The sequence below is a fragment of the Kogia breviceps genome, chromosome 15 (genome assembly GCF_026419965.1).
Source record: "Kogia breviceps isolate mKogBre1 chromosome 15, mKogBre1 haplotype 1, whole genome shotgun sequence".
Lineage (NCBI taxonomy): Eukaryota > Metazoa > Chordata > Mammalia > Artiodactyla > Physeteridae > Kogia > Kogia breviceps.
The window spans coordinates 66,302,260-66,328,183 of record NC_081324.1 but is presented as its reverse complement, the minus strand read 5'-3'; the positions used below and the strand labels follow the sequence as shown (position 1 = coordinate 66,328,183).

At 42.7% G+C, this 25,924-nt stretch overlaps 2 protein-coding genes across 15 annotated transcripts in view; one reads left to right on the top strand and one right to left on the bottom strand.

The window, feature by feature from the left end:
• EIF4ENIF1 (eukaryotic translation initiation factor 4E nuclear import factor 1) overlaps nucleotides 1-12,590 on the bottom strand; it is a 42,739-nt gene extending 30,149 nt beyond the window's left edge. For 2 of the 6 annotated variants that reach the window (XM_059040109.2, XM_067014776.1), the window contains exons 1-2: nucleotides 12,144-12,279; nucleotides 11,067-11,186 (exon numbers count right to left, since the gene is read on the bottom strand). In XM_059040109.2, the coding sequence (XP_058896092.1) occupies nucleotides 11,067-11,159 (93 nt within the window). In that variant the 5' untranslated portion in view covers nucleotides 11,160-11,186; nucleotides 12,144-12,279. Of the gene's footprint in view, nucleotides 1-11,066; nucleotides 11,187-11,843; nucleotides 11,975-12,143; nucleotides 12,280-12,326 lie in introns of those variants that run through there. The other 4 variants (XM_059040108.2, XM_059040107.2, XM_067014777.1 and 1 more) reach the window with 3 other exon arrangements.
• Nucleotides 12,340-25,924, top strand: part of SFI1 (SFI1 centrin binding protein) — an 87,372-nt gene continuing 73,787 nt past the window's right edge. For 2 of the 9 annotated variants that reach the window (XM_067014772.1, XM_067014764.1), the window contains exons 1-2: nucleotides 16,637-16,781; nucleotides 25,461-25,589. Coding sequence is in view for 6 of the 9 variants with exons in the window: in XM_067014764.1 (XP_066870865.1) it covers nucleotides 25,567-25,589 (23 nt within the window). In the remaining 3 variants the exon portion in view is untranslated. Of the gene's footprint in view, nucleotides 12,438-12,459; nucleotides 12,726-16,198; nucleotides 16,782-25,460; nucleotides 25,590-25,924 lie in introns of those variants that run through there. The other 7 variants (XM_067014773.1, XM_067014767.1, XM_067014770.1 and 4 more) reach the window with 7 other exon arrangements.

Here is a 25,924-nt window from a genome sequence, read left to right as displayed (position 1 = left end):
ATAAATTTAGCATCTACTGGTGATTCTGAGCCAAACCAATCTTGATTTTTCAACTATAGGCCTCCCTCCATAATTACCAGTCAGGCACTTGGCATTCCACTGTAAATACAAACCCTCCCTTCTCCCCCTTTTATTTACCTATTTATTATTGACATGGGCTCACAGATTCCCAGCTTTTCCAATGCTCTATAATTCATTAATGTCCTTAATTATTTTGGTGCTCAAATTGAGAGTCTCCTCAAGCTGGCTCCCGCATCCTTTTGACATGCCCCATCATTTTTTTTTTTTTTGTGGTATGCAGGCCTCTCACTGCTGTGGCCTCTCCTCTTGCGGAGCACAGGCTCCGGACGTGCAGGCCCAGCGGCCATGGCTCATGGGCCCAGCCGCACCGCGGCACGTAGGATCTTCCCGGACTGGGGCACGAACCCGCGTCCCCTGCATCAGCAGGCGGACTCCCAACCACTGCACCACCAGGGAAGCCCCCCCATCATTTTTTAAAAGCACTTTCTTATTTTCTATCTTATGTTGTACCCATCCTGTCCTAACCCCAGAGTCAGCCATTTCTTGAGAAATCCAAGTTCCTTTAAGTGGGGAATAGTATAATAAACCAAGATTTGGGAACTGGGTATCCTCATTTGCTTCTAGGCCCTCTCAGCAGAACTAGGAAATATGTGTGGTTATATATGCACACATGTGCACACACACACACCTGCTCATACACATGTATATACACAAAACCACTGCCTCCTTTTTATATAAACATTTTCATAGTAAAGTTAAAAACAGCAATTCCCAAACTCTCAGTACCAGTAAAATGCTACAACTGCCTTGCAAAAAAGCATATACCACTGTGCTGCGGCCTCTCCAACACCCCCGTCACAGGCCTCACAACAGAATGCTTGCTGCTTCTCTGATCACTGCTTCCCATATCTTGGGGTAAATACAGAGGGACAGAGTTACTCTCTCAGCCTACAGGAATCACAGCATATAAGCATGCCATGAAATTACTCAGTATCTTCAGACACCTGAGGCACCTAAATGTTTTCTCCATTAGGTGAGAAATAGCAAAATGCCCTAGAACAAGATGACATTTTAGTTTTAAAACCAGAATATCAATTACTTACATTTATTTAGGATTTATTTATGAATTATGTCTTATTAATTGGGTAGAAATACCTAGAAAAATTTGGAAGTCTGAGACAAACAGAATTCCAAATATAAGGAAATGTCTAAAGGCTACTCAAAATTCTGAAAAAACTGTCAAAGTACTGACATACCACCTGCAAATTACCAGTAGAGACTGCAGTCCAGTGAAATCTGAATGGTGAACACAGTGTCAGAAGGCCAGGGGTGACACAAATTTGGTGGTGGTGGGGGGGAAGATGGACCAATAGTAGTTATGATGATTGCAGATGCAACAATACAGAAATCCTAAGAACAGTGGGGCTTAAAACATTTTCCAGTAAAAACAGGAAGGACCTTGCAATATAGGAAATACACACTACAGGAAAAAACACTGCAAAGCAATCTTCTGCTATCAGAAGCAACCCAAAGATTATTACATATCCCCTCACTCCACCACCCTCAAATCCGAATATTAAACTAAGAACCCTAGTATACTATTAAACCAAGGGCAATATAGTTCATACTTAAATATGTATATTCTCAATCTACAAAAAGTTTCTAAACAATGAGGCTCTGTTTGAAACTTTTAACTCCATATAATAGGGAGCCCAAGTGATAGGTGTTCACTACTATTACTACAGCCATTTGGTGAAACGCTAATAATTTTGTCTATTTATTTAGGAGTCAACTTGCAAAGATTAAAATTTTAACACAGGCACAAAACATGTAGATGGACCAAAATGTTCTATTTCCGGGGATCAAAAAATATTTGAACAAAGGTAAAAAAAAAAAAAGCCTTACAAAAAAGGTAAATGAGGAGGCTAAGGAGAGATGACAACTAAATGTAATATGGTCTCCTGGATGGAATCCTGGAACAGAAAAAGGACATTGGTTTAAAACTAAGGAAATGTGTATAAAGTATGGACTTTAGTTAATCAAAATGTATCAACATTGTTAACTGTAATAACTGTACCATACCAATATAAGATATGTTCCCACTTTTTCTGTAAATCTAAAACTGTTCAAAAAAATAAAGTTTACCCCATCTCATACCATATACAGAAAGAAACTCAAAATGTATCAAAGACTTAAACATATGAGCTATGACTATAAAACTCTTAGAAGAAGACATAGGTATAAATATTCATGACCTTGGGTTAAGCAATGTTTTTAGCTATGGCAACAAAAGCCTAAGCAACCAAAGAAAAAAGATAAATTTGACTTCAAACTTAGAAATTTTTTGCTTCATATGACACTATCAAGAAAGTGAAATGACAACCCACAGGACAGGAAAAAATATTTACAAATCACGTATCTGATAAGAGTCTAGAATAGAGAGAACACATACAACTCAACAACAAAAAGACAATAACCCAATTTAAAAAACAGGTAAAAGATCAATAGATTTTTCTCCAAAGATACACAAATGGCCAACAAACACATGAAAGATGTTCAACATCATTAGTCATCAGGCAAATGCAAGTCAAAACCACAGCGAGATACCATGTAATGTCTACTAGGATGGCTATTTTTTTAAAAAGGGAAAATAAGTATTGACAAGGATGTAGAGAAACTGGAACCCTCTAACATGCTGATGGGAATGGAAAATGGTGCGGCTGCTGTGGAAAATGGTGGCAGTTCCTCAAAAACTTAAACACAGTTACCACATGATCCAGCAATCCCACTCCTAGTTATAAGCCAAAGAAAAATGAAAAATTATGTTCACACAAAAACCTTGTACACAAATGCTCACAGCATTATTCACAACAGCCAAAAAGTTTAAACAACCCATATGTCCATCAAATGATAAATGGTTAAACAAAATGTGGTAAGCCTATAAATGGAATATTTAGCAACAAAACAGAACAAAGTACTCATACATGGTACAACAATGAACCTTGAAAACACTATGTTAAGTGAAAGAAGTCAGACACAAGAGGCCACATACTGTATGATTCTCTTTATATGCAACGTTCAAAATGGGTAAATCCATTGAGTCAGAAAGTAGGTTAATGGTTGCCAGGGCCTGGGGGAAGGGAATAAGGGGTGGGAGTGATTGTTAATAGGTAGAGTTTGTTTGCCAAGATGAAAATATTCTGGATTAGATAGTAGTGATGGTTGTACAACTTTGTGAATTTACTAAATGGTACACTTTAAAAGGGGTGAATTTTATGTATGTGAATTCTATCTCAACAACAAAAAAATTTTAAGTAAATTAAACTAAGAGGTTTAGTTACCAGAGGTTAATGTTTTAATTTCTCTTGTTACAGACTTACTGCTCTAATCACAGATTTATAAATGCCAACTACTCTTGGGTACAAAAGAGTGGCTCAGGTTGGTAAAAATGTTTTAATTTTCCCTCCCATATTATTCCAGTTTTCTTTGTTGACTTTATATGCTTGGCATATTCTAAGTGTGAATGCTCAATGTACAAACTTGACAGGCCTGTAAGAGCAAAGTGGAGCAGTGGGCGAGTTGCACACAGGCATCAACCATGCCAGCAGCACCAACTGTGCCACAGTATGCCTCTGACCAAATGCAATGTCCAAAACACAGCCCACTTGTCTACAGAGGATGAAGAGCAATTTTCTTTATTAATAGGCTGAGAACTGGGGAAACAAAACAATTCTTGGATTGAATAGCTCCTAGGAAAAACTTTAAACATCTAAGTCAAACTACAGGTACTGTTCTTGAGAGCAGGGCTCCTTGAACCAGTTTCATGGCATCAAGGAAACCATACACAAAACACATTTGTCCAATTTCTGCAATGAGTGTTCATCTCCAATGGTTACCCAAAAACCTCCAATGGACACCACAGAGGTTAAAAAGTAGTGCTTTAAACCAATCACATTTCTCAAAATGTGGCCCAAGGTCCACCCCAACATTTAGGGAAAAAATGAGATCCTCCTCATTGGGTTTAGAGAACTAAACCTGTTACCTTCAGCAATGTCTTAAGATGCTTAAGATGGTATCCCAGCCTGAGAGGATCCCCCAGTTAAGTGGGGAGGAGAGAAACCATAAGCTAAGTCAACACAAAGTTTGCTCTTTCATAAGTGTCCACAGAACACTTCCTGTGTGCCATGCTTAGTGGCTAGCACAGGCAGATGACTGTGGTCCCTGGCCCCACTGCTCTCCAATCTCTCAAAAGAAGTCTTCTTGGGCTTCCCTTGTGGCGCAGTGGTTGAGAGTCCGCCTGCCGATGCAGGGGACACGGGTTTGTGCCCTGGTCCAGGAAGATCTCACATGCCGTGGAGCGGCTAGGCCCGTGAGCCATGGCCACTGAGCCTGCGCGTCCAGAGCCTATGCTCCACAACGGGAGAGTCCGCAACAGTGAGAGGCCCGCATACCGCAAAAAAAAAAAAAAAAAAAAAAACTTCTTGAACTTGCCATCTCAAGAGTCCTTAACATCAACTATTCCTGGAAAGGAATCCCTTTGGGATATTTTCAAAGAAAACCTTCAAGTTTGGCTAAAGGGAAAATACTTCAAAGTGCCCATTTTGAACTGGGAGTGCTCCTTCCCTATGAGTATTTCAGGAGGGAATGTGAGATTACCCTTTTGTAGAGTCCTGACAATCCACAGAAACTTACATCGTGAACAAGTTCACTAAAATTATCATCTGGACAAGAGAAGAGTTATCAACAGAGACCTTAATTTTTGCATAGGTTACTAAAACCTGACCAGGCAAGAACAAGCTGCAAATTGGCTAAGAGTCCCACACCCAAGGAAATATAAACACATTTTCTTAGTTTTAGCAGCCTTCCTTAAAGAAAATGTGTCAAGCCTTCCCAAACAGTCTATTTGGGAATTACTAATATGGACACCCACTTTCAGTGATCAGAATTAAAGTAGAAAGCAAATGATGTGAGTATAAGCCCAAACCAACAGTGGTTAAATCCTTATAGTTTCTTTCTGCAGAAATCCCCTGCAGAAGCAGCTATGCATTCTGATGACAATCTGACCTTATAGAATTTCACACAAGTCACTTATAGAAGGAGATGAAAGGGGAAATGTTCTTTACCTCCGTGAGCTGAATTCAATTCACAAGAGTAAAAAGTCCAATTTTTTATGATTACTGTGGATATTTTTATTTTACTGTTAGTGGTCTGAGCACCCTAGAAGTGCCCCAGTATCTCACTTATGTGTGCCTGGCTCTTCCTAAAGAAGGCAGATGTCCCTGGAGCAGCGCTTGGGTTGGGTCCCCCTTTGACCTCCTCTTCTAGTCCCCACCCTCCACACACCCACTAACATTGGGCTTGGCCCATCGTGCTCTCAGATGGTTGCTGACTGACCTGATATTTCAATCTGAGTCACATGACTTTTCTGAAAGGCTTAGAAAGCTTTTAAAAATAGATCACAATGGGGTAATGGCATTCATAGATGACAGCCAGGGCAATCGTGAACGAATGACACAGGGGGTGCATGAGATACCTTCCACCATCCCCCATTCATGAGGTTTGTTGCTAAAGGGGCACCGTTTAGAACAGTTCTTACAGGCAGGTCAGGATGCAAACTGGATCCTGCAGAGCTGATAATCAGGACTCAGCACCTGGATTCACCCAAGCCTCTAATGGTGGCTGATATGATGCAAAGACTTTCTTCTATTGAAAGGATTTATGTGAAGCTAAGAAAATGGGAATAGGAAAAAAAAAAAAGGAAACCCTGCTTTTTCTGTTAATCTGGCCAACACAATAAAAATAAACCTTGGCTTTTAAATGCGTTTATACAACCGATAAAAGCAATGTAAAACATGAAGTAAGCAGGTAAATAAGTACCAGAAAGAAACTTATGAAAATCATTTTTAGGGTGGTAGCATTACATCTTCATAGTGCTTTCTGGTTTCATATTAAAATGGAAATGGTTACTGTGACATTTAGAAAATAAGCACCTTGATCTAAAGGTGGCATCTAAAGAAGCTATCTTTCAGTATCTCCCCCTACCTTTATTACATCATAAGCAGTTTTTTAACACTTATTGTGTGCCAGCCACTTTTCTAAGCACTTGATATTCATTTTCTCATTTATTCCCCATAAAAATCCTATGGGTTAGATACTATTCTATCTGCATTTTACAGAGGAAAAAGATGAGACTCAGAGAAGTTGAGAATATGATTGAAGGCAACACAGGTTAAGTAGGTGGAAGAGTGGGGGATCCCAAACCAGGCAGTGGGGCTCAGTGGCCCCTCATCCTCTCCTCTCCAGTGATTCTCTTGAGAGGACAGGGGAAGGTGCCCAACCCCTCCCAGCAGCTTTGTCACGTTTGTCCCAGTCCAGTGGGACCACTGGGAACCCTGAACAAACCGCCACCTCCTCGGGCAGGCTTCCCCTAGGCCAGCTCCTCTTACAGCACCCCTTCCTGAACCAAAGATTTAGAAAGGGGTGCTAGAACCACAGATTTTTATGTCAGAAGTTCCAATTGTGAAATGACTGGCTCCTTATCTAGCTAGAAGTTCCCACCATGAGGAAGGAAGAGAGGATACCCAAGGGGGCTAGGGCCCTTAATCCCAACTTTTCAAGATGACTTAAAATCGGAACAGGTAGGAAAGAGCAGTCAGAAGACAGTATCTATGGTGTTGCCAGCCAGCCCCTCTAAGAACTTCCAGTTAGGTTTCTGGACAGCTGAAACATTAACATGGTATCATGAATTTTTGTACCACAATTCTGCCTTCCCCCCTATAAACAGGCACCCCTATTTTTATACTAGCTTAGAAGTTTATAGCTAAGTGCCTCACTGAAATGTCACCTGTTAGAGCCTACTATTCAACTCAGTTTATGAGATACCCATTAAGTTATCAAATGAGATCTTTGTATAGCAAAAACTGACCATCGGACTACTGATTTCAACCTAGAATTTAAATCAAAAAGTATTCTCAAAGGCTTGACTTCAAGTCTTGCAACTGATTCTCTCCAAGAAGGCTAGAAGGATTACTCAAATCAGTCCACTTCAGTTGCTTGTCTGTTTTCTTAATGATTTTAAAGCAAAGACAGGGAATTCCCTGGTGGTCCAGTGGCTAGGACTTGGTGCTTTCACTGCTGGGGCCCGGGTTCAATCCCTGGCCGGGGAACTAAGATCCTGCAAGCTGTGTGGCATGGCCAAAACAAACAAAACAAAATAAAGAAACAAAGCAAAGACACAATCATGGCTGTACCACTGTGACCAACTAACTGCCCATCAGCCACACATTAGGGTGGCCTCCTTTAAAGATCCCTACAATGACAAATAAAACGGTGCCAATTTATAACTAGTCAAGGCAATGAGGAGCACACAGGTAACTCAGATAATCCAACACCTATTTTTCAGCTGGTAGATTTAACATGCATGGTTAACATTAGTCAGTATCAAGCTGAATATTCTGAGTGTCCTCCGCTTTTATTCCATGTCCAACTGGCAGGTGACAGCATTCAATAAGGAGTCACTGGCAAGCTACAGGAGCAAAGGAGAAACAGAACAAAGTACATAATACTTTGTGATCTAAGAAAATCAGTCTGTTCGCTTGAAGAAAAAAACATGGATCTGAATAGTGGGACAGGCCAAAGCATTTCTATTTTGTACTCCAAGCAGAAGATGGTATCACTAATAGAAGAGCAGGTACTACATCTCAAGAACTGGTAAACAAGGACCACTGATGAAGGTAAGAAAAAGCTGAATGAATCCCAAACTTTTTCCACTAATAAGCCTCACTACCTCCTGTTTTCTAAACTAATGGTATGGGCTTCCCTGGTGGCACAGTGGTTGAGAGTCCGCCTGCCGATGCGGGGGTCACAGGTTCATGCCCGCGTCTGGGAGAATCCCACATGCCACAGAGTGGCTAAGTCTGTGAGCCATGGCCGCTAGGCTTACGCTTCCGGAGCCTGTGCTCCGCAACGAGAGAGGCCACAGCAGTGAGAGGCCCGCGTACTGCAAAAAAAAAAATAATAATAATAATAAAAATAAACTAATGGTTCTCAAACTTGAATCTGAGTCAGAATTCTCTGAATTACTCGTTATTTAGCCGGTGATGGCTGGCCCTAACCCTAGAGTTTGATTCAATACCTCTGAGACGGGGCCTGAGATTTTGTATTTCTAACAATTTACCAGATGATACTAAATGGTAGTTTTGAGGACCACACTTTGAGAACCGCTGTCTAAACCATTTTTAATCCATGACTTCTGATGTGAGACCCCACTCTATAACCTCTCAAAGTCCTTCAACATAATGCAATCACTTTAGAAAAATCCACATTTAAATACTACCAAAACATAGCTTTTGATCTTAGGAATCTGGCCTGGCAAAAAGGACCTGAGTGGGTTTATAAATTAAGGGCTCAAGACCCTCAGGATAGCAGGTGCATACAATAAAGCTACTCATAACCATCGAAATTAATAATCACTGAGGCTTAGGAGTAGGCCTGAAAATTCCCAATGTGACCCTAACTTGAGTTCCTGAGACAGTCATGGAAGCACAATGGACACCAACTGAACCCTGGGGAGTAACTATGCACCTGAGTTGCTTGACAACATCAACACCATATTTCAAGTTCTCCAGACGACTAAAGCCTTGCTACTCAAAGCATGGTCAGTGGACCAGCAGAATGGGCACCACCTGGGAACTGGTTAAAAGACCACATTTTCAAGTCCACCCCTGCCCTAACAATCAGAATTCACACTTTACCAAGGTTCATAGGTGATCCCCAGACACATTAAGGTTTGAGAAGCAAGCTGGACTAAAGGATGTCCTACCACACAGGAAATTCTGGTCTGTTACCTTGAAAAGCACTCGCCAAACATCTGAACTCCTCCACCTTCATGGGGAAAAGACCTCTAATTCTGAACAGACTATTCATGTTATCCCATAAAACAAATGAATACTACTAAATGGAGAAGGGTCAAAGCTTAAGAAACCCTCTAATCTGGCTAGTGTTTTTTTGACCCTGTAGTTAATTACAAATCCCTCAATTACAAAAGTTTTCAGAAAAGACATCACTTACAAAAATCACTGAGGACAGTTTCCTTCTACTGCTTCTAAACTTTCTAGCTTGTGAACTTGAAGCAGCGGACACATTACTAAATGCTTTATTTATTCCAATAGTTTGATCTCAATATGTAAATAAGGAGTACGATGGCTCAAATATTATTCCAGTTGTGGAACCAAAAGACATTTATTATAGTGCTCAGAACATAGGACTGTTTCAAACTTCCTTCAAAAGGAAAAAGGCTTAGTTTGCCTCAAATCCCACATAAAATTACCAGTGTTGAGAAACATATATATGAAAGCACTACCCTAATACCCCAACACTGCCTAAACATGACCCTAAAACTGCCATTAACTAAGTACTCTTGAATGAAGTGGAAAGTAAAACTATTTCTAACTAAATTGGGGAGAGAAGACCATTGAATGTAAACTTAACTGTCAACCTAAAAATTTCTTTAAGGCACATTTATCTAAGCATGGCAGAATTCTGAGGTTGGATTGTCAAAAATGGGCAATATTGAGCTTCTCAGTCTTTACTGTAGACATATATAAGTTCTACACTAAGAAAGACTAATAATATCTTTCTAAAAATGACTTATGCATAAAGATGGATATATATTAAAGATGAAATATACATGCTACCCTCTGATGAATGTGTGACAGTGATTCAAAAGCCTCTATGCCTGGACTCTACATGTAAAGTACCAGTCAGAACTTTTATTCAAAAACTGCTAGGAGACCTGAATTCACATGAGCTTGTATCAGTAAGAGCAGTTCAAATCACTTTCCCTTCATTTAATAAGCTTTTCTCCATTCAGATTTCACCTGTCAACATTTTAGGTAATGAATTTAAGTAGTGAAATACTATACAAGCACTCTCAGGTTTGAGAGAAACTATAATATACTTGGGAAGACCAAATCTGAATGAAGAAGTAAAGTGTTCTCTATCAACTCACATTCTGTCATGCCAAAACAGATTGTATTAACACAGCAATTAACCAACTCTTTTACACCTGAAAACACTCTTTTCCTCAAGGTTTTTTTTTATGCTAAAAATGAATATTACTCCAATAGCATCGGATAGTTTATCAAGTAGTTGCATCAGTACACAAACAAGGCCAGAGTTTAAAATACTAACCAATCAGTATCGTGGAAAGCCAGGGACAATAACCACGTTAGAATCCTTGATGGGGTTCACACCAGGGAAGTAATAGATATGGGCCCAACTAGGACACAACCCTTCCTGTCAACAGTCCCATGCACATTTTATGTACTCCAGCTCAACACAGTTCAGTGGACTAGTAAAGAATTCATGCTCCGGTCTACCTCTTCAGAAATGTTCAGTAGCCCACAGGACAGTGAAACAATAGCTTCAATAAATATACAACCTTGAGGTGATTCCTCCTCCCCCCGCCCAAAGAGCAGATATCTGGAGGAGTTTTAAATCACCACAAGTATTTAGCTTGAAGTCTTAACTTTTGTCGAGTCCATATGCATTTTACAACAGGAAGTTAAAAAAAAAAAAAAAAAAAAAAGAATTAAAAAATCTGGTTACCCTAGGCAAGCACACCAAGGAGTATTCCTGTGGAGAGTTCACCTCTCAAGGAAACATCAATACAGAGGACACTGATTTCTGTGAGGCATCCCAGAGCTGAAATCCTTATTCTATGGAATGTAAGTCAATAACACACCAATTACACAGCTGTTACAGAATTTGTCTGCCAACATATACTGATTCACAAATTCACACAGGGAATATCAAGCCAATATTCCCTTCACCTGAAGGCTACTTAGAGGCAAATTCTAGTTTAAACTCTGGGTATTCACACTGCAGAAAAAAGTGCAAAGCAATGCTTTACTAAATCTAGTTAATATTTAGTTCATAGTGAGTCAGAATGGGACTACCACTTTAAATGATGCTAATGAAATTCCTACACAATGTTACTAACCTCACCTATAAAGAAACATTATTTCATTAATAACAAAGCCTACTTTTGTATAGCGATGCGGGGATTTGGAAGCCGGTTGCTTCTTCAGGTCAAGGAAGGCATCTCCATTTTCTGTTTCACCCACACTTCTATCCATGGCTCCTTGGTCTACAGTTCTTTGCACCTGGAAGAAATCAGCACAAAACTGTCACTGAGAACAATAAATTTTCAGAAGTCCTGACTGTTTAAGAAACGGAAGTTCATATCTGTTAGACTGCCTACCTTTAAAAAACCCTCACCCAACAATTACGCTATAAACCAGAACCCACTTGGAAACAGAAACACTGGTACTTAGATACCTCTTCTAGCAAAGAGGTCTAAGTAAGCATGAACAGGATAAAGAAAGAAGTGCAACATGCCCAAATCAGGGTCCAGCCTTTAAGCAGTTTTAATACAAAAAGAAACCAACACTAGTCGCTGCCACCCGTGAGGGCCATTCAGGCAGTAATGGGGAAGTTTCTCGGAGTGGGGGCAGGTAGGAGACTGGCTGGAGCTAGGGATCCGGAAAGTCGGGCAGTGGTAAAGTGCCTGTCACTTGCCAATGGACGGCGCCAGCTGCCCCTTGTTACCGGAGGCCAGGGACTGGGGACGGGGCCCGAGCGCCCCTCACTAGGCCAGCCGCACCTGTGGACATGTCAAGGGAGCCCCTGGCAAGGAGGAGGCGAGCGCCGGCTTCAGCTCCAAAACTCAGCTTCCCCTGGCCGAGACCCCAACCCCCGGCCTCTCGCGCAGGCCCCGGCCCAGCAGCCTCCTTCGGAGGAAGGGCGGGGACAGTACTCACGGAGGTGAGGCGGGCCGGAGGAAGCGGAGAGGCCGAATCCCCCGGCCCGGGAGCTCCGAGCTGGAGCCGGTACAGGCCCGCCGCCATCCGCCCCGGCCCGGCGGCTCGGGCCCCGCCAGCCTGCCCGCTGCCAGCCGGCCGCCCCGCTGGCCTCGCGCCCCTGCCCGGCCCCCGCGCGCGCCCCGGCGCTCGCTCACGCCCGCGAACCCGGGCGCAGCGCACCCGCTCCGTTTCTCTTCCCGCGGGCACAGGCGCGCGGCGCCACGAATCCCGGCGCCCCAGCCGCCACCCGGTCCTTACTCGTTGCCTCGGCCGCCGCTCCCCTGCCCGCCGCCTGCGCCGGTCCGAGGACTGCTCCGCGCGGCCTTCGCTCTCGGCCCCCCCCACCCGTTCGGATTGTCTCCCTTCAGCCGCCGTAACCGCGGCCCAGCCCTCCGCCCCTCCTCCCCGGCCCCCTCCCCCTTAATAACTCCCTCCACGCACCCGGGCCCCAGCGCAGCCTTCACCGACGCGCGCCCGGATGTGAGGTGTCCGCGGCGGTGCCGGCCGGAAAAAGGAAACATCACGGCGCGCTCCCTGGGCGCCGGCCCCTGCGTACGCACGGCGGCGAGGAGGCGGAGGCCGGGAGGGGATGGCGGTAGGGGGAGTAGGCCCGGCCGGGGGCCGCGGAAGCCCTCCCAGTTGTGCGCAGGCGGTCGTCGTGGGCAGCCCCGGGGAAGATGCCCAGTTCCCACGCGCGCTTCGGGGCGGGGCGGAGCTTGAAGCTCGCGACCCCCGCCTGGCTGCTCTCCAGGGAGGGTGATCGCGGTAGGGAAGTGGGTTGGTCGCTGCGTTTGCATGGTTCGCGTCGGCGGAGAACCCTGGGGCTTCGGCAGCGGGAATGTGAGTTAGGCGAACTTGAGAGCTTTGCGCCTTCCGGTTGGGGTTCGAACATTGGCTCTTTTTTTTTTTACTGGTGGTGTAATCTTGGGCAAAGTTCTGATTTCTGAGTTTCGCTCTTATTAAAATGGCTTCTATGTGTATGAGGAATAAGCGAGATTACGCGTTGCTGTATTAATAAGCAAACTTGCCACGGCTGCTTTTGAATGAGCTACGGGCGACTGACAAATTCATTGAAGTGTTCTTTCCCGCCCCATAACCTGCACGGGAAGAAGTGCAAGTGCGTTTGGGTGAAAGATGAAACTGCGAATGTCAGGCGGTTAGTATGTAGTGCTGAGACCGGCTGACGGCCACACAGACGCACATATAATTTCCCTCCTCTGTGAACAAATGAGAGTAATTGCCATGCGGAGAGGAAAGGTTTGATGGAGATCACGTGTGAGCCGGTTTCTGCCCCGTGGGACCGTGGAATGATACATGGCTGTGGAGGGAAATGTAATTTTTCTCGCCAAAGTATAGCGAAGTCTACATTTCTTTGAAGGGGCCTACTTTCTTTGAGCTTCACTTGTGAAATCAGCCGATTGGGCAGTGATTGGGCACTAAGTTCCTGTCCTTGAATATTGACAACGGACAACACAATTATGAAAACTTTTTCTTTTCGTCTGTAATGATGAATAAAATGAGTTTCTCACAACTGTACTCTCTCTGCAAGCCACTGTGGAGAAGTGGAGAAGGCCTATTTATTTGAAGCTCTTAAATCCTGGCTCTGCCACTCTGTGAAACCAGAGCCAGTCGCTTCACTTTTTTGAACTTGGTTACTCATCAAAAAGAGATAGCAGTATCTACTTTTCAGGCTTTAAAGAGATAACATTAAAACCACTGTTCTGGGGCTTCCCTGGTGGTGCAGTGGTTTAGAGTCCGTCTGCCGATGCACGGGACACGGGTTTGTGCCCAGGTCCAGGAAGACCTTACATGCTGCGGAGCTTGCGCGTCTGGAGGCTGTGCTCTGCAATGGGAGAGGCCACAACAGTGAGAGGCCCGCGTACCGCAAAAAACAAAACAAGAACCCCCCCCTCCACTGTTCTGGTTATCTTTTGCTGTGTAACAAACTATCCCCAAACTCAATGGTTTAACCCAACATTTATTTTGCACCAAATCTGTAATTTGGGGTGGTCCTAACTGGGACAGCTGGTCTCTGCTCCCTTCAACATCAGCTGGAAGGCTGTATGCTAGGAACATCTAATGGCTCACTCACTCACGTTTGGTGGTTGGTGGTGGCTGTCAGCTGGAACCAATGGAGCTACTGCTGGAACACTTAAACCTGGTCTCTCTGTGGCCTGAGCTCCCTCATAACATGGTGGCTAGATTCCCAGGCAAGTGTCCAATTAGGAGAGGGCCAGACAGTTGCACAGCCTAGCCTCGAAGTCACTCTGTCTGTTCTGCCACATGCTGTTCCTTAGATAGGCATCACTAAGGCTGGCCTATATTCAAGGGAAGAGGACTTAGACTACACCTTTATACGGGAATAGTGTCACAGAATTTGTGGGCATATTTTTAAATTACCACCAGCCATTATATGAAATGTGCTCAAGGCACTGTAGCTATTATGATAAACGCCTGGCCTGAAGCTTATTTCCTGGGTCCTCTGGTCTATCCTATGGAGGATGTACTCTTCCCCCAGGTTCTTCTTTAATGTCTTGTAGAACCATGTTCTCAATTCACTTCTTACCTCTCAAAGCCTGAATCTGTCCTTATTAAAGGAGAAGATGATTATTACCTAGGAATAAAGGTAATCATTTACTAAGGGAGGGCATCTGTGAACTTCTTTCACCTGTGTCATATAAAAGCTAGATGCTTGCAAATCCTTGTTTCATTGTCGCTTTTGAATGTTATTTTCTTTGGCAGGAATGATAATTTGTAATTCTAAGTGCCCCCTTTTGCAAGGAAAATGAATTTTCAAATATCAGTTATAGGAACCCCTTTGAGAGAGTAAGAGAAAAGATTCGACTTCTTTACTAAATATTTGTAAGATCCTGGTTTAGGTTCAAATTCTTGTTTCAAAATTTGGTGTAAGGGGACTCCCAACTTTCAATCAGTTGGGGAAATTAACAGTCCAAGAACAGCAGAGAAGCAAATAGAAATCAGAAACCTAAAAATTTTGAGAGCAGCCTCAACTCAGACCTCCACTGCTCTCCACCTTTCTAAATGAGCTTTTTCCTACTCAGCTTTTCTTTCTCCAAGGGTAATCCCTACTTCCAAAAAAACAGGATTTGAACAGTTTCACAGTTGTGGCATCATGTATTCAACGACTACATAGAAATTATTAAGAGACTTATGTAAGACCATAGAGCAAATTAACCCTTTCTGGCACTTTACATCTTTGACTTTATATATGCAAAGTAGTTAAGAGTCTGACATCACCAAGTGCTGCTGCACTAGCTATTGTTATTCTATATTGTTATCTTACCCAATGGGACTTATTTTCATTATAATTCAAATGGAAATGCCTTTAATTCCTTACTAAATTAGTCAAAGCTGATGGTGGTAAATGCACATGACAAAGTATCAGCACATCATTTAGAAAGCATGCTTACTGATTTATCCTGGATTGTCATAATTTATATAAATGTAATTTAATAAAGTACTTATAAGAGTTATAAGTAACATTACAGTAAGTAAATATTAGTTACAGTGTAAATCAGGACTTTGAAAGTAACTAAATTATTTAAAAACTACTTTGCCACATAACTTCAGATTAAAGATTGGTTCCCGTGTCCCGCTAAAGTGGAACTTCTTTTAAACACTTTTAATTACAAAAATTAACATAGGTTAAAAAAATAGAGCAAAAATGCAAATTACCTGTGATTCTAATACCAAGGCACCCAACAAGTTTTTTTCCCTCGTTTTTAACAAAAAATCTTTCAAGCATTTAAATGCATAATGCTAGCCTTTGTTTTGCGCTCTCCACCAGAAATCTCAAGTGTTTCAAGTAATGCTTTACAAAGCACAGATGAAAAGGATATAAAAATGCCCTCCCTTAACCTATAATGAAAATTAATCTGAAAAAGAATAGTATATATATATATATATATATATATATATAAAACTGAATCACTTTGCTGTATACCTGAAACTAACAGCATTGTAAATCAACTATTCGTTAATTAAAAAAAAAAAATGCCCTACCTACCGTCTCCCATCCCTACTTTTTAAAATTTGGGCCCACTCTGATCATCTTTTAAATTAATGACTATTTACTAACAATGCTTGTTAATTACATTTTAAAAGTAATGGTTAAGAGACACCATCAACCTGGGATCATGTTAATTCGCCGGCGGCGCAACCCTCACCCGCGCGGTCAAGATTGACGACCTCCCAGTCTACGAATGCGCTCGCCCCAGGCTCCGGGGACCGGCTTGCGTTCCCCGGAAACCATCGAGAACCGAGAGCCAGAGAGGCTCACGCGGGAGCCCGGAGGTGGGGGAAGGAGGGCCTCGGTCCGCGCCGGCCTCTACACGGTAGCCTCGTCCCTGGTGTTTGCCGCGCGAAGCGTTAATTCGGGAATCCGCTTCAAAACAGCTCCCACTCCTCGTGTCTAAGAGTAGCAGTGGGAGGCCGAGCTGTGAAAGAAGCGAGTGGGCCACGGAGGCAGAGAGCCCTCCGCGGGGCCGCCCTGACAGCGCGTCTATCCACGCACCTCAGGACCAACTCGCATTGCTGGGGCTCCAAGGCGGCCACAGGGAGGTGTGTCGCCTGCTGCCCTGAGGCTCCGCTAACTCCCGGGTCTCGGACTGGGCGTCCCTCACGCACGCCGCGTCGCCGTGGAGACGGGGGCGGGGCCGGCGCGAGATCTGCGTCCTAATGGGCGGGAAAGCGCGGAGGCTTGGCGTAGGCCGCGCGGGCTTGAGGAGACCAGACAGTGGACGCCGGGACTTTTCTGAGGCGTGAGGCGGGAGTGCTTGGTCTCTGCGGCCGGAGCCCAGCGACGAGCGCACGTCCCTCCGAGCCTGGCCGGTGACTGCCCTGTGGGAGCGTCCGTTTCCTCCTCTAGAAGTGCAGGTGAGGCTACCTCCCCATGGGGCTGAAGTCCGAGAGTGGAGGAGAGGTGGAAAGGGCGCGCAGGACGGCTCCCGAGGCCCATGTTCCTCGCCCGACGTTGTCCTGCGCGTCTGGGGTGCCGCAGGCGGGTGCCGGTGCGGCGTCAGTGCAAGGCTCGTTAGCGTGCGCGGATCCGAATCCGGGGTTTCTGGATCCCTGCTGCGTGGCCGAGCGACGGGCGAGCGTTTTCAGACCTTAGGGCCCACACCTGAGCCCCGAGGGCCAATTGGGCAAACACCCGCAGCGGGAAATTAGTGCTCCGTTTTTATTTGATGGGAGGCCGTTCAGATTTATTGTTAACCTCTGGATTATAGTAAAGATTTGTTGACTGAATCGTGTTAGGGCCCTGAGTACCAGCCCCAGCTGTCCTACTTAGCTGGTGACGTGGGGCATTTCTTCTGTAAAATAAAGATGGTTACCACCTGTTGGGGTGGTGGTATTAAAGCAGGTAATTAATGAAAACTGTTTAGTACTGTGCATGGCACAGAGTACCAGCTCCATGAATGCTATTTTGAATCTAATCTATACACTCTAGGTGGCATGTTACCCGCCTAAGTGCCATGGAAATATGAGGCTTGGAGGTGTCATGGAAGGCTCCCTGGAAGTAGTTGAAACTTATTCTGCGACCTAGTATATAAATTTAGGTATTTTCTTGCTTTTCTTTAGTAAGATCATTCATTTCTCAGTTATTGTTAGAACCTTTTGAATACTGTAGAAACTTCTTTAAGATACTTTTACATTTTTCGAATTAACATGTGTATTTAAAAATTAATATTAAAACCTTATATTAGAAAATAGTCTCCAGGCTCTAATTCCAATTTCCATTCTTCTAACTGTTCCTCCTGATGTTATTTGTAAATTGGAAGTAAGTAACCTTATGGGTGATATTTCTTGATTTGTTAGGTTTACACTTAAGTGTTGACCATTCATGGGAGATGCACAGGTTTTCTTCCCTCATCTCACCAACGTGGTTATGTGGTAATTTGTTGTTAATAGTCAGTGTTTACATTATATAACATATTCACTGCTGAATCAAGTAGACTAACTGCAACTCTTCCTTTCTCGTACATCCCGTCATCTTTTCTGAGAATTAATAATTGTCTTATTTTCCTAGTGTTCCATGCACAGATCACTAATGTTTTTTTCTGAATGCTTCAGTATTTCTCATAGACCTGTCAGTAATTTTTTGCATACTCTCAAAACCATCAGTTCCATTTCTTTCCTGGAGACTTTCCTCTGCTCTAATCTGATCTGGTGGCTCTGTGCCTGCTGTTCCCAGTTCTAATCCAGAGACTTACTTTCACATCTGCCCTGGGATTTGTTTCTTTTTACTATTCTTTTTTTTTTTTTTTTGTGGTAGGCGGGCCTCACACTGTTGTGGTCTCTCCCTTTGCGGAGCACAGGCTCCGGACGCGCAGGCTCAGCGGCCATGGCTCACGGGCCCAGCCGCTCCGCGGCATGTGGGATCTTCCCGGACCGGGGCACGAACCCGTGTCCCCTGCATCGGCAGGCGGACTCCCAACCACTGCGCCACCAGGGAAGCCCCTTTTTTTTTTAATTTTTTTTTTTTTTTTTTTTTTTTTTTTGCGGTATGCGGGCCTCTCACTGTTGTGGCCTCTCCCGCCGCGGAGCACAGGCTCCGGACGCACAGGCTCAGCGGCCATGGCTCACGGGCCCAGCCGCTCCGCGGCATGTGGGATCCTCCCGGACCGGGGCACGAACCCGTGTCCCCTGCATCGGCAGGCGGACTCCCAACCACTGCGCCACCAGGGAAGCCCCTTTTTTACTATTCTTTTGTGTTAGATTCATTGTTGCCCAGATCCCTGTTTTTTTTTTTTTTTTTTCTTGATTTATTTCCTTAGTTTTTGGAGCACATTTTCCTGTAATACCACTACTTCAGGTACTTCTTCCTCCTCTTCTTTTTTTTAATAGCTTTATTGCGATATAATTCACATACTATACAGTTCACACATTTAAAGTGTTCATTTGTTTTTAGTATATTCCCAGTTATCCAACCACCACCTTAATCAATTTTAGAACATTTTAATTACCCAAAAAAGAAACCCTTACCTATTAGTAAGTCACTTCACTGTTTCCCTCCAATCCTCCCAGCTGTAGGCAACCACCACTTTAATTTCAGACTCTATAGATTTTCCTGTTCTGAGCATTTCATATAAATGGAATCATACAATACGTGGTCCTTTGTTATTGGCGTCTTTCACTTAGCATAATGTTTTCCAGGCTCATCCATGTTTTAGCATGTAACAGTACTGCATTTCTTTCTATGGCTGAGTAATATTCCATTGTATGGATATACCATATTTTGTTTATCCATCCTTTAGTTGGTGGGCATTTGGGCTTCTACTTTTTGGCTATTACGAATAATGCTGCTATGAATATTCATGTACAAGTTTTTGTATAGACATATGGTTTCAGTTCTCTTAGATATATACCAAGAGTGGGATTGCTGGATCAAATGGTAACTGTATTTGTCTTTTTAGGAACTTCCAGGTTGTTTTCCAAAGTGGCTGCACCATTTTACATTACTACCAGCAGTGTAGGAGGGTTTCAGTTTCTTTACATCTTCACCAATACTTGTTATTATCCTTCTGTCTTTTTTTTTTTTTTTTTTTTTGCCTTACGGGGGCCTCTCACTGTTGTGGCCTCTCCCGTCGCGGAGCACAGGCTCCAGATGCACACGCCCAGTGGCTATGGCTCTTGGGCCTAGCCGCTGTGGCATGTGGGATCCTCCCAGACCGGGGCATGAACCCTTGTCCCCTGCATCGTCAGGCAGACTCTCAACCACTGCGCCACCAGGGAAGCCCCTATCCTTCTGTCTTTTTGATTATGGCCATTCTGATGGGTACTTCATTGTGATTTGATTTTTATTTCCCTGATGGCTAATGATGTTAAGCATCTCAATGTTCTTATTGGCTGATTACATATCTTCTTTGGAGAAATATCTAGTCACATCCTTTGTCCATTTTTAAATATGGTTAATTGTCTTTATTACTGAGTTATAGGAATTTAAAAAATATAATCTAGATACAAGTTCCTTAGCAAATATGCAAATATTTTTCCCACTCATTGAGTTGTCTTTTCACTTTCTTTTTCTTTTCACTTTCCTGATGATGTCCTTTGAAGCATGAATGTTTAATTTTTTTAAAAAAATTATTTATTTAATTTTGACTGCTCTGGGTCTTAGTTGCAGCACACGGATCTTTAGTTGTGGCATGTGGACTTCTTAGTTGTGGCATGCATGTGGGATCTAGTTCCCCAACCAGGGATCGAACCCCAGGTCTCCTGCATTGGGAGTGCAGTCTTACCCACTGGACCACCAGGGAAGTCCCACCAATGTTTAATTTTGATAATGTCCAGTTTTCCTGTATCTTCTCAATAAAGGCATATCTTAAGCCTTTTCTCCTTGCATGTCGGAAAAAGTGTTTGATCTACCCTGGCATTTGGCCTTGGTTCAGGACCTCTCATCTGAGGATTTACATCTTTCAGTTTTGAAAAACTTCTTATTTCTTTGATGATTTCTTCCTCTTTTGTTCTCTCATATCTCTCTGGAATTCCTGCTAGTTATATATCTGATCCCCTGGATTGAGCCTTTGATTTTCTAACTTTATTTCCTTTTGTCATTTTCCCCCCTCTTCCTATTTCTGGGACATTTCTTCAACTTTATTAGCCACCTTCTAATGTTTTGATTCTCCTATATCTTTCTTGTTCTTTTTTTGTTTTCTTTTAAATAATATCCTTATTTTATTCTATGTGTATATAATATGTTCTCTTATCTCACTGAGGATATTAATCATAGGGTTTTCTTTTTTGTTGGTGGTGGTTTTTTCTTTTCTTTCCCATATTGTCTTTGTTTACTCCAGAATTAAAAAAAAATTATTATGAAGAATTTCAACCATGTATATAGTATGTACCTATTGCCCATTTTCAAAAATTAACTCATGAACTATCTTCTTTCATTTATATCTCTGCCACTGTATTATTTTTGCTTTGTTTTTTATCTTGAAATAATCTCAGTCTTCAGAGAAGTTGCAAAAATAATACAGAGAACCCCCATATACCTTTATTCACATTTACCACTTTTTAACTTCTTTGCTTTTTCTTTTTTTAAATTATTTTCTCCATGATTGTCATAAGATGGGGGTTATCCAACTCTCAACTCCCTCCACATTTGTCTCTGGGCATTTTGTGTATAGTTAAGCCCTCCTTTCTACCCAGTTTATCTATCTGTTCATCCCTTTATTGTCAGATTGGACTCATGGATTCCCATTTTGTTTAATGTGTTATAATTTATTACTGTCCTTAATTATTTTGGTGCTTAAATTTATCATATTTTATCTGTAAATTGTTCTCTATGTTCTGTAAAAGACACAGTATGCTTTTAAAAGAACCAACACCACTATCACAGCAAAAAAAATGATAATTCTTTAACTCTAAGTTTAAAAAATTTAAAGTTTAAATTTCCCTCATTGTTTCTTTTTTTTTTTTTTTTTTTTTTTTTGTGGTACGCAAGTCTCTCACTGTTGTGGCCTCTCCTGTAGCAGAGCACAGGCTCTGGACGCACAGGCTTAGCGGCCATGGCTCATGGGCCCAGCCGCTCCGGATCTTCCCGGACTGGGGCACGAACCCGTGTCCCCTGCATCAGCAGGCGGATTCCCAACCACTGCGCCACCAGGGAAGCCCTGTTTCGTGTTTTTTGACAGTTGTAGTTTGTTAAAATCAAGATCCAGAATCAAAGTCTATGCATGACATTTGGTTGATAAGCATCCTTTTAAAAATAATTTTTTAATTATAATTTTCTTAATTTTTATTTTTTTAAATTATTATTATTATTTTGGCTGCATTGGGTCTTCGCTGCTGCACATGGGCTTTTCTGTTGTTGCAGCAAGTGGTGGCTTCTCTTGTTGTGGAGCATGGTCTCTAGGCACGCGGGCTCAGTAGTTGTGGCTCACGGGCTCTAGAGCGCAGTTTCAGTAGTTGTGGCTCGCGAGCTTAGTTGCTCCGCGGCATGTGGGATCTTCTTGGACCAGGGATCGAACCCGTGTCCCCTGCATTGGCAGGTGGATTCTTAACCACTGTGCTACCAGGGAAGTCTCAATAAGCATCTTAAGTCTCTTTTAATGTATAAGTTTTCCTGTCTTTCCTTTGCAGTTTATTTATTGAAGGAACTGAGTTGTTTGTCCTGTAAAGTTTCCTACATCATCGATTTTGCTGATTTTAAAGTCATTTTTATTTGTCCCTTGTATTTTTTGTAAGATGGTACTTAGTTCTAGATGATGCTTGATGGTATTTAGATTCAAGTTTTTAGCAGGAATACATCACAAGTAGTGGCCCTTCCTCAGGATTCCTTTGTTTGTTTTGGTTTCATTCTTTCTTTTTTAAAAAAAAATTTTGGCGGCACTGCGGGCATGCGGGATCTTAGTTCCCCAACCAGGGATCAAACCCATTACCCCTGCATTTGAAGCAGAGCGTCTTAACCAGTGGACCACCAGGGAAGTCCCATGTTTTGGTTTCACTCTTTTTTGTTGGAGGTCATTTCCAGATGTCTTGTGATTCTTGACTGTCCATTCATATTTGAGTGTCAGCAACTGAAAAATTAATCGGAAGCTTCCAGTGTCTGAGCCCGACTTGTCAGTTTGTGTGCTTTTCTCTAGGGGCAAGCCTGCCTTTTCATTGATGGAGGTGGGGCACAGATATCTTTATTTCAAAGTCTGTTAAGTCTTATCTTCTTTTGAGAAGACTCTTGCAGTCTTCTGATGGGGAGCCTAGAAGTGTAGCTGCCAGAATTCTGAATGGAGGTTGGGGGGAGGGAGCTGGATACCCTACCTAGCAGGGTTGGGGAAGAGACTAGGGGCCCCAAATGCTCACCAAATAGATTTACATTCAGTCCCCTCGTTTGTGGCCTGTGGCTTCAGTTCTGGGCGCCTTTCCTTGTTCCTTCTAGTTCTGAGTGCTTCTGAAATTCTATTGGCCTGCTTCTCTTTGGTATCCCACTCTGTAGGTTTTCGCTTCTTCAAATCTGTTAGGCCAGTTAATTTTCTTCCTACTCATTGCAAAAATTTGTGGAAATCTTTCATTTCCTGTGGTCTCTTCTCCCATCTCTTGGACTTTATGGTTTATACCCTTTTATCCTTTACTGTCATCTTAGGAGGTCAGTTTAGGTTTACATTGTAGTCCACACCTAATGATTTTTGTTTTTCTTGGGCTGTCTTTTATATTTGGTTATCATTATGTATATTCCAACTCAGACATAAGTTCATATTCATATAAATCCTTACTGAGATCAAACTTATGTCCTGGTTTTTCCAGTATTTATGTATCTCACTTGTTAGTTTCCAGACAGTGTTTTAGGTCCTGAAAATACAGTAATGAGGAGATCAGTTATGGCTCCTGTTTTCATGGAATTTATATTCTTTATTAAAAAATTTTTGTTTGCGTTGGGTCTTCGTTGCTGTGCGTGGGCTTTCTCTAGTTTCAGCGAGCGGGGACTATGTTGTGGTGCACGGGCTTCTCATATCAGTGGCTTGTCTGTTGTGGGGCACAGGCTCTAGGCACGTGGGCTTCAGTAGTTGTGGCATGTGGGCTTCAGTAGTTGTGGCATGTGGGCTCAGTACTTGTGGCTTGCGGGCTCTAGAGCACAGGCTCGGTAGTTGTGGCACACGGGCTTAGTTGTTCCGCGGCATGTGGTATCTTCCCGGACCAGGGCTCGAACCCATGTCCCCTGCATTGGCAGGCGGATTCTTAACCACTGCGCCACCAGGCAAGTCCCTGGAATTTATATCCTAATAGGGAAGGCAGATATGTAAAGTAATTAGAACATTGGCACAGAGTGTCAAAGGAGTCTTTGACCACAGAAAACATTCCATAGCATCATTATTAAACCTAAGGCAGTGACCCATTTATTATAGCAGTATTTCACACCAAAAAAAAAATCTCTATTTGAATCATCTTTCAGTTTAATTTATTTACAGAAATAGTCACTAATTGTGACTTTTGTTACTTGGAATGTAGTTCTGGAAAGACTAGGACAGAGGTTTGAGCTCAATAAGGGCTATTCATTTTGTATGGATAAACTCTTTTCTGGCTGATTCCTTGTCTAATTGTCATTGAAATATGTGACCTTGATTATAAGGGGTAATTTCATTCTTTTAGAATTAATGTCTCATGAATGCATCAGAGTTACTCAACACAGGACGTGTCCACCCTGTTAGCTTTCCTCCACCACATACTTAAATTTTCCTCCTTTGTTTTACTACTTATGTTAGTTTCTAAAGGCTGCTGTAACAAAACCCACAAACTGGGAGGCTTTATTTATAAATAAATAATAAATAAACAAATTTTTTTATCTCATAGTTCTGGAGGCTGGAAATCTGGAATCAAGATGTAGGCAGGGCCATCCTCTTTATGAATGCTCTGGGGAAGGATCTGTTCTGTGCCTTTCTCTAGCTTCTGGTGTTGCCAACAGTCCTTGGTGTTCCCTGGCTTGTAGACCCATCACTCCAATTTCAGCTTTCATCATAATACGCTGTTCTCCTTATGTGTCTGTGTCTTCACATGGCATTCTCCTCTCCGTGTGTATCTGTCCCTCTGTCTCTTCTCTTTTTATAAAAACGACAATCATTATTGGATTAAGGGTCCACCCTATTCCAGTAAGACCTCATCCTAACTTATATCTTAATTACATCTGCAAAGGCTGTTTCCAAACAAGGTCACGTTCATAGGTACTAGGGGTTAGGACTTCAATATATCTTTCTGGGGGGCACAATTCAACCTACAACATTGCTATTCTTTGCACTGAGAAATAAATAAAAACTATGTTATTTATTAAGTTCATAATGAATATTATTGGTAGACATTATCACTAAATGAAAATGAAAACTGTACACTGATCAAAAACTGCCTGAAGATTCTTATAGATAACATTGACAACCATAAATATTAATCTTGGAGTGGGGGGGAATAGGAAATCTTGGCCTCTACTGGTATTCTTATGAAGGGAAGTTGAAGGTCTTGGAGCATCACCTGAACAGGGTGGATGAGTCAGTCATAACCTTTTTAGTGTGGCTCACTCTCCTCTCAGTTTTCTTTCTTAGAAAATAACTTTTAAAAGTGCAATGAAAAATTTTGTTTTTAAATCAGTGACTTCCCAGGAATTCCTTGGAGGTCCAGTAGATAGGACTCTTGTGCTTCCACTGCTGAGGGCAAGGGTTCGATCCCTGGTCGGGGAACCAAGATCCGGCAAGCCATTCAGTGAGGCCCAGAAAAAAAAAAAATCAGTGACTTCCCATGTTCTTCTATTGTTGAATTAAGAAGGAGGTGCAGGGCTTCCCTGGTGGTACGGTGGTTGAGAGTCCACCTGCCGATGCAGGTGACACAGGTTCGTGCCCCGGTCCGGGAAGATCCCACATGCTGCGGAGCGGCTAGGCCCGTGAGCCATGGGCGCTGAGCCTGCGCATCCGGAGCCTGTGCTCCGCAACGGGAGGGGCCACAACAGTGAGAGGCCCCCGTACAGCAAAAAAAAAAAAAGGGATGCAGGAGACTAGAAGCTGATGTGTAGCTGTTGAGAAATGTGGCTCCTTAGAGGCTTCAGGTAAATTTCTCTCATTCTACTTTTTCTTATAGTTAGAAGAGGAAAATAAAAGACTTTGATTCATGAAGAATCTGCTCACTGAGAAGTGTGTATCAAGCCACTGGTTGAATTTTCATCAAAAAGGGATTAAAGCGGAGAATGGAGAGGAAGGTTGATTCCAGGTGAGTGATGGGACTTGACAAAAAAGATAACTGAAACTATGGCCCATATAAAAGCCTGTAAATATTTTATGTGTGAAAATAATAAATTTTTTAAAAGTAGTTTTTTCCTAAATCATGAGTAGTGAGATAGGAATTTTGGGTAACAGTATTTTGTCGGTATTTTGGGTTTCTCATCTAGAGTATAGCATATAATGCACATTTCATACTTTATGTTACAGTCAAAATCCATTTTGAGTGTGTGGAGATATCTATCATTGAAATTTTGACTTTGAGCTGAAATAAGGATGATTTTCCTGAGAAGTTATAACATTGAGGCTAGCTAGTATATCTTTCTC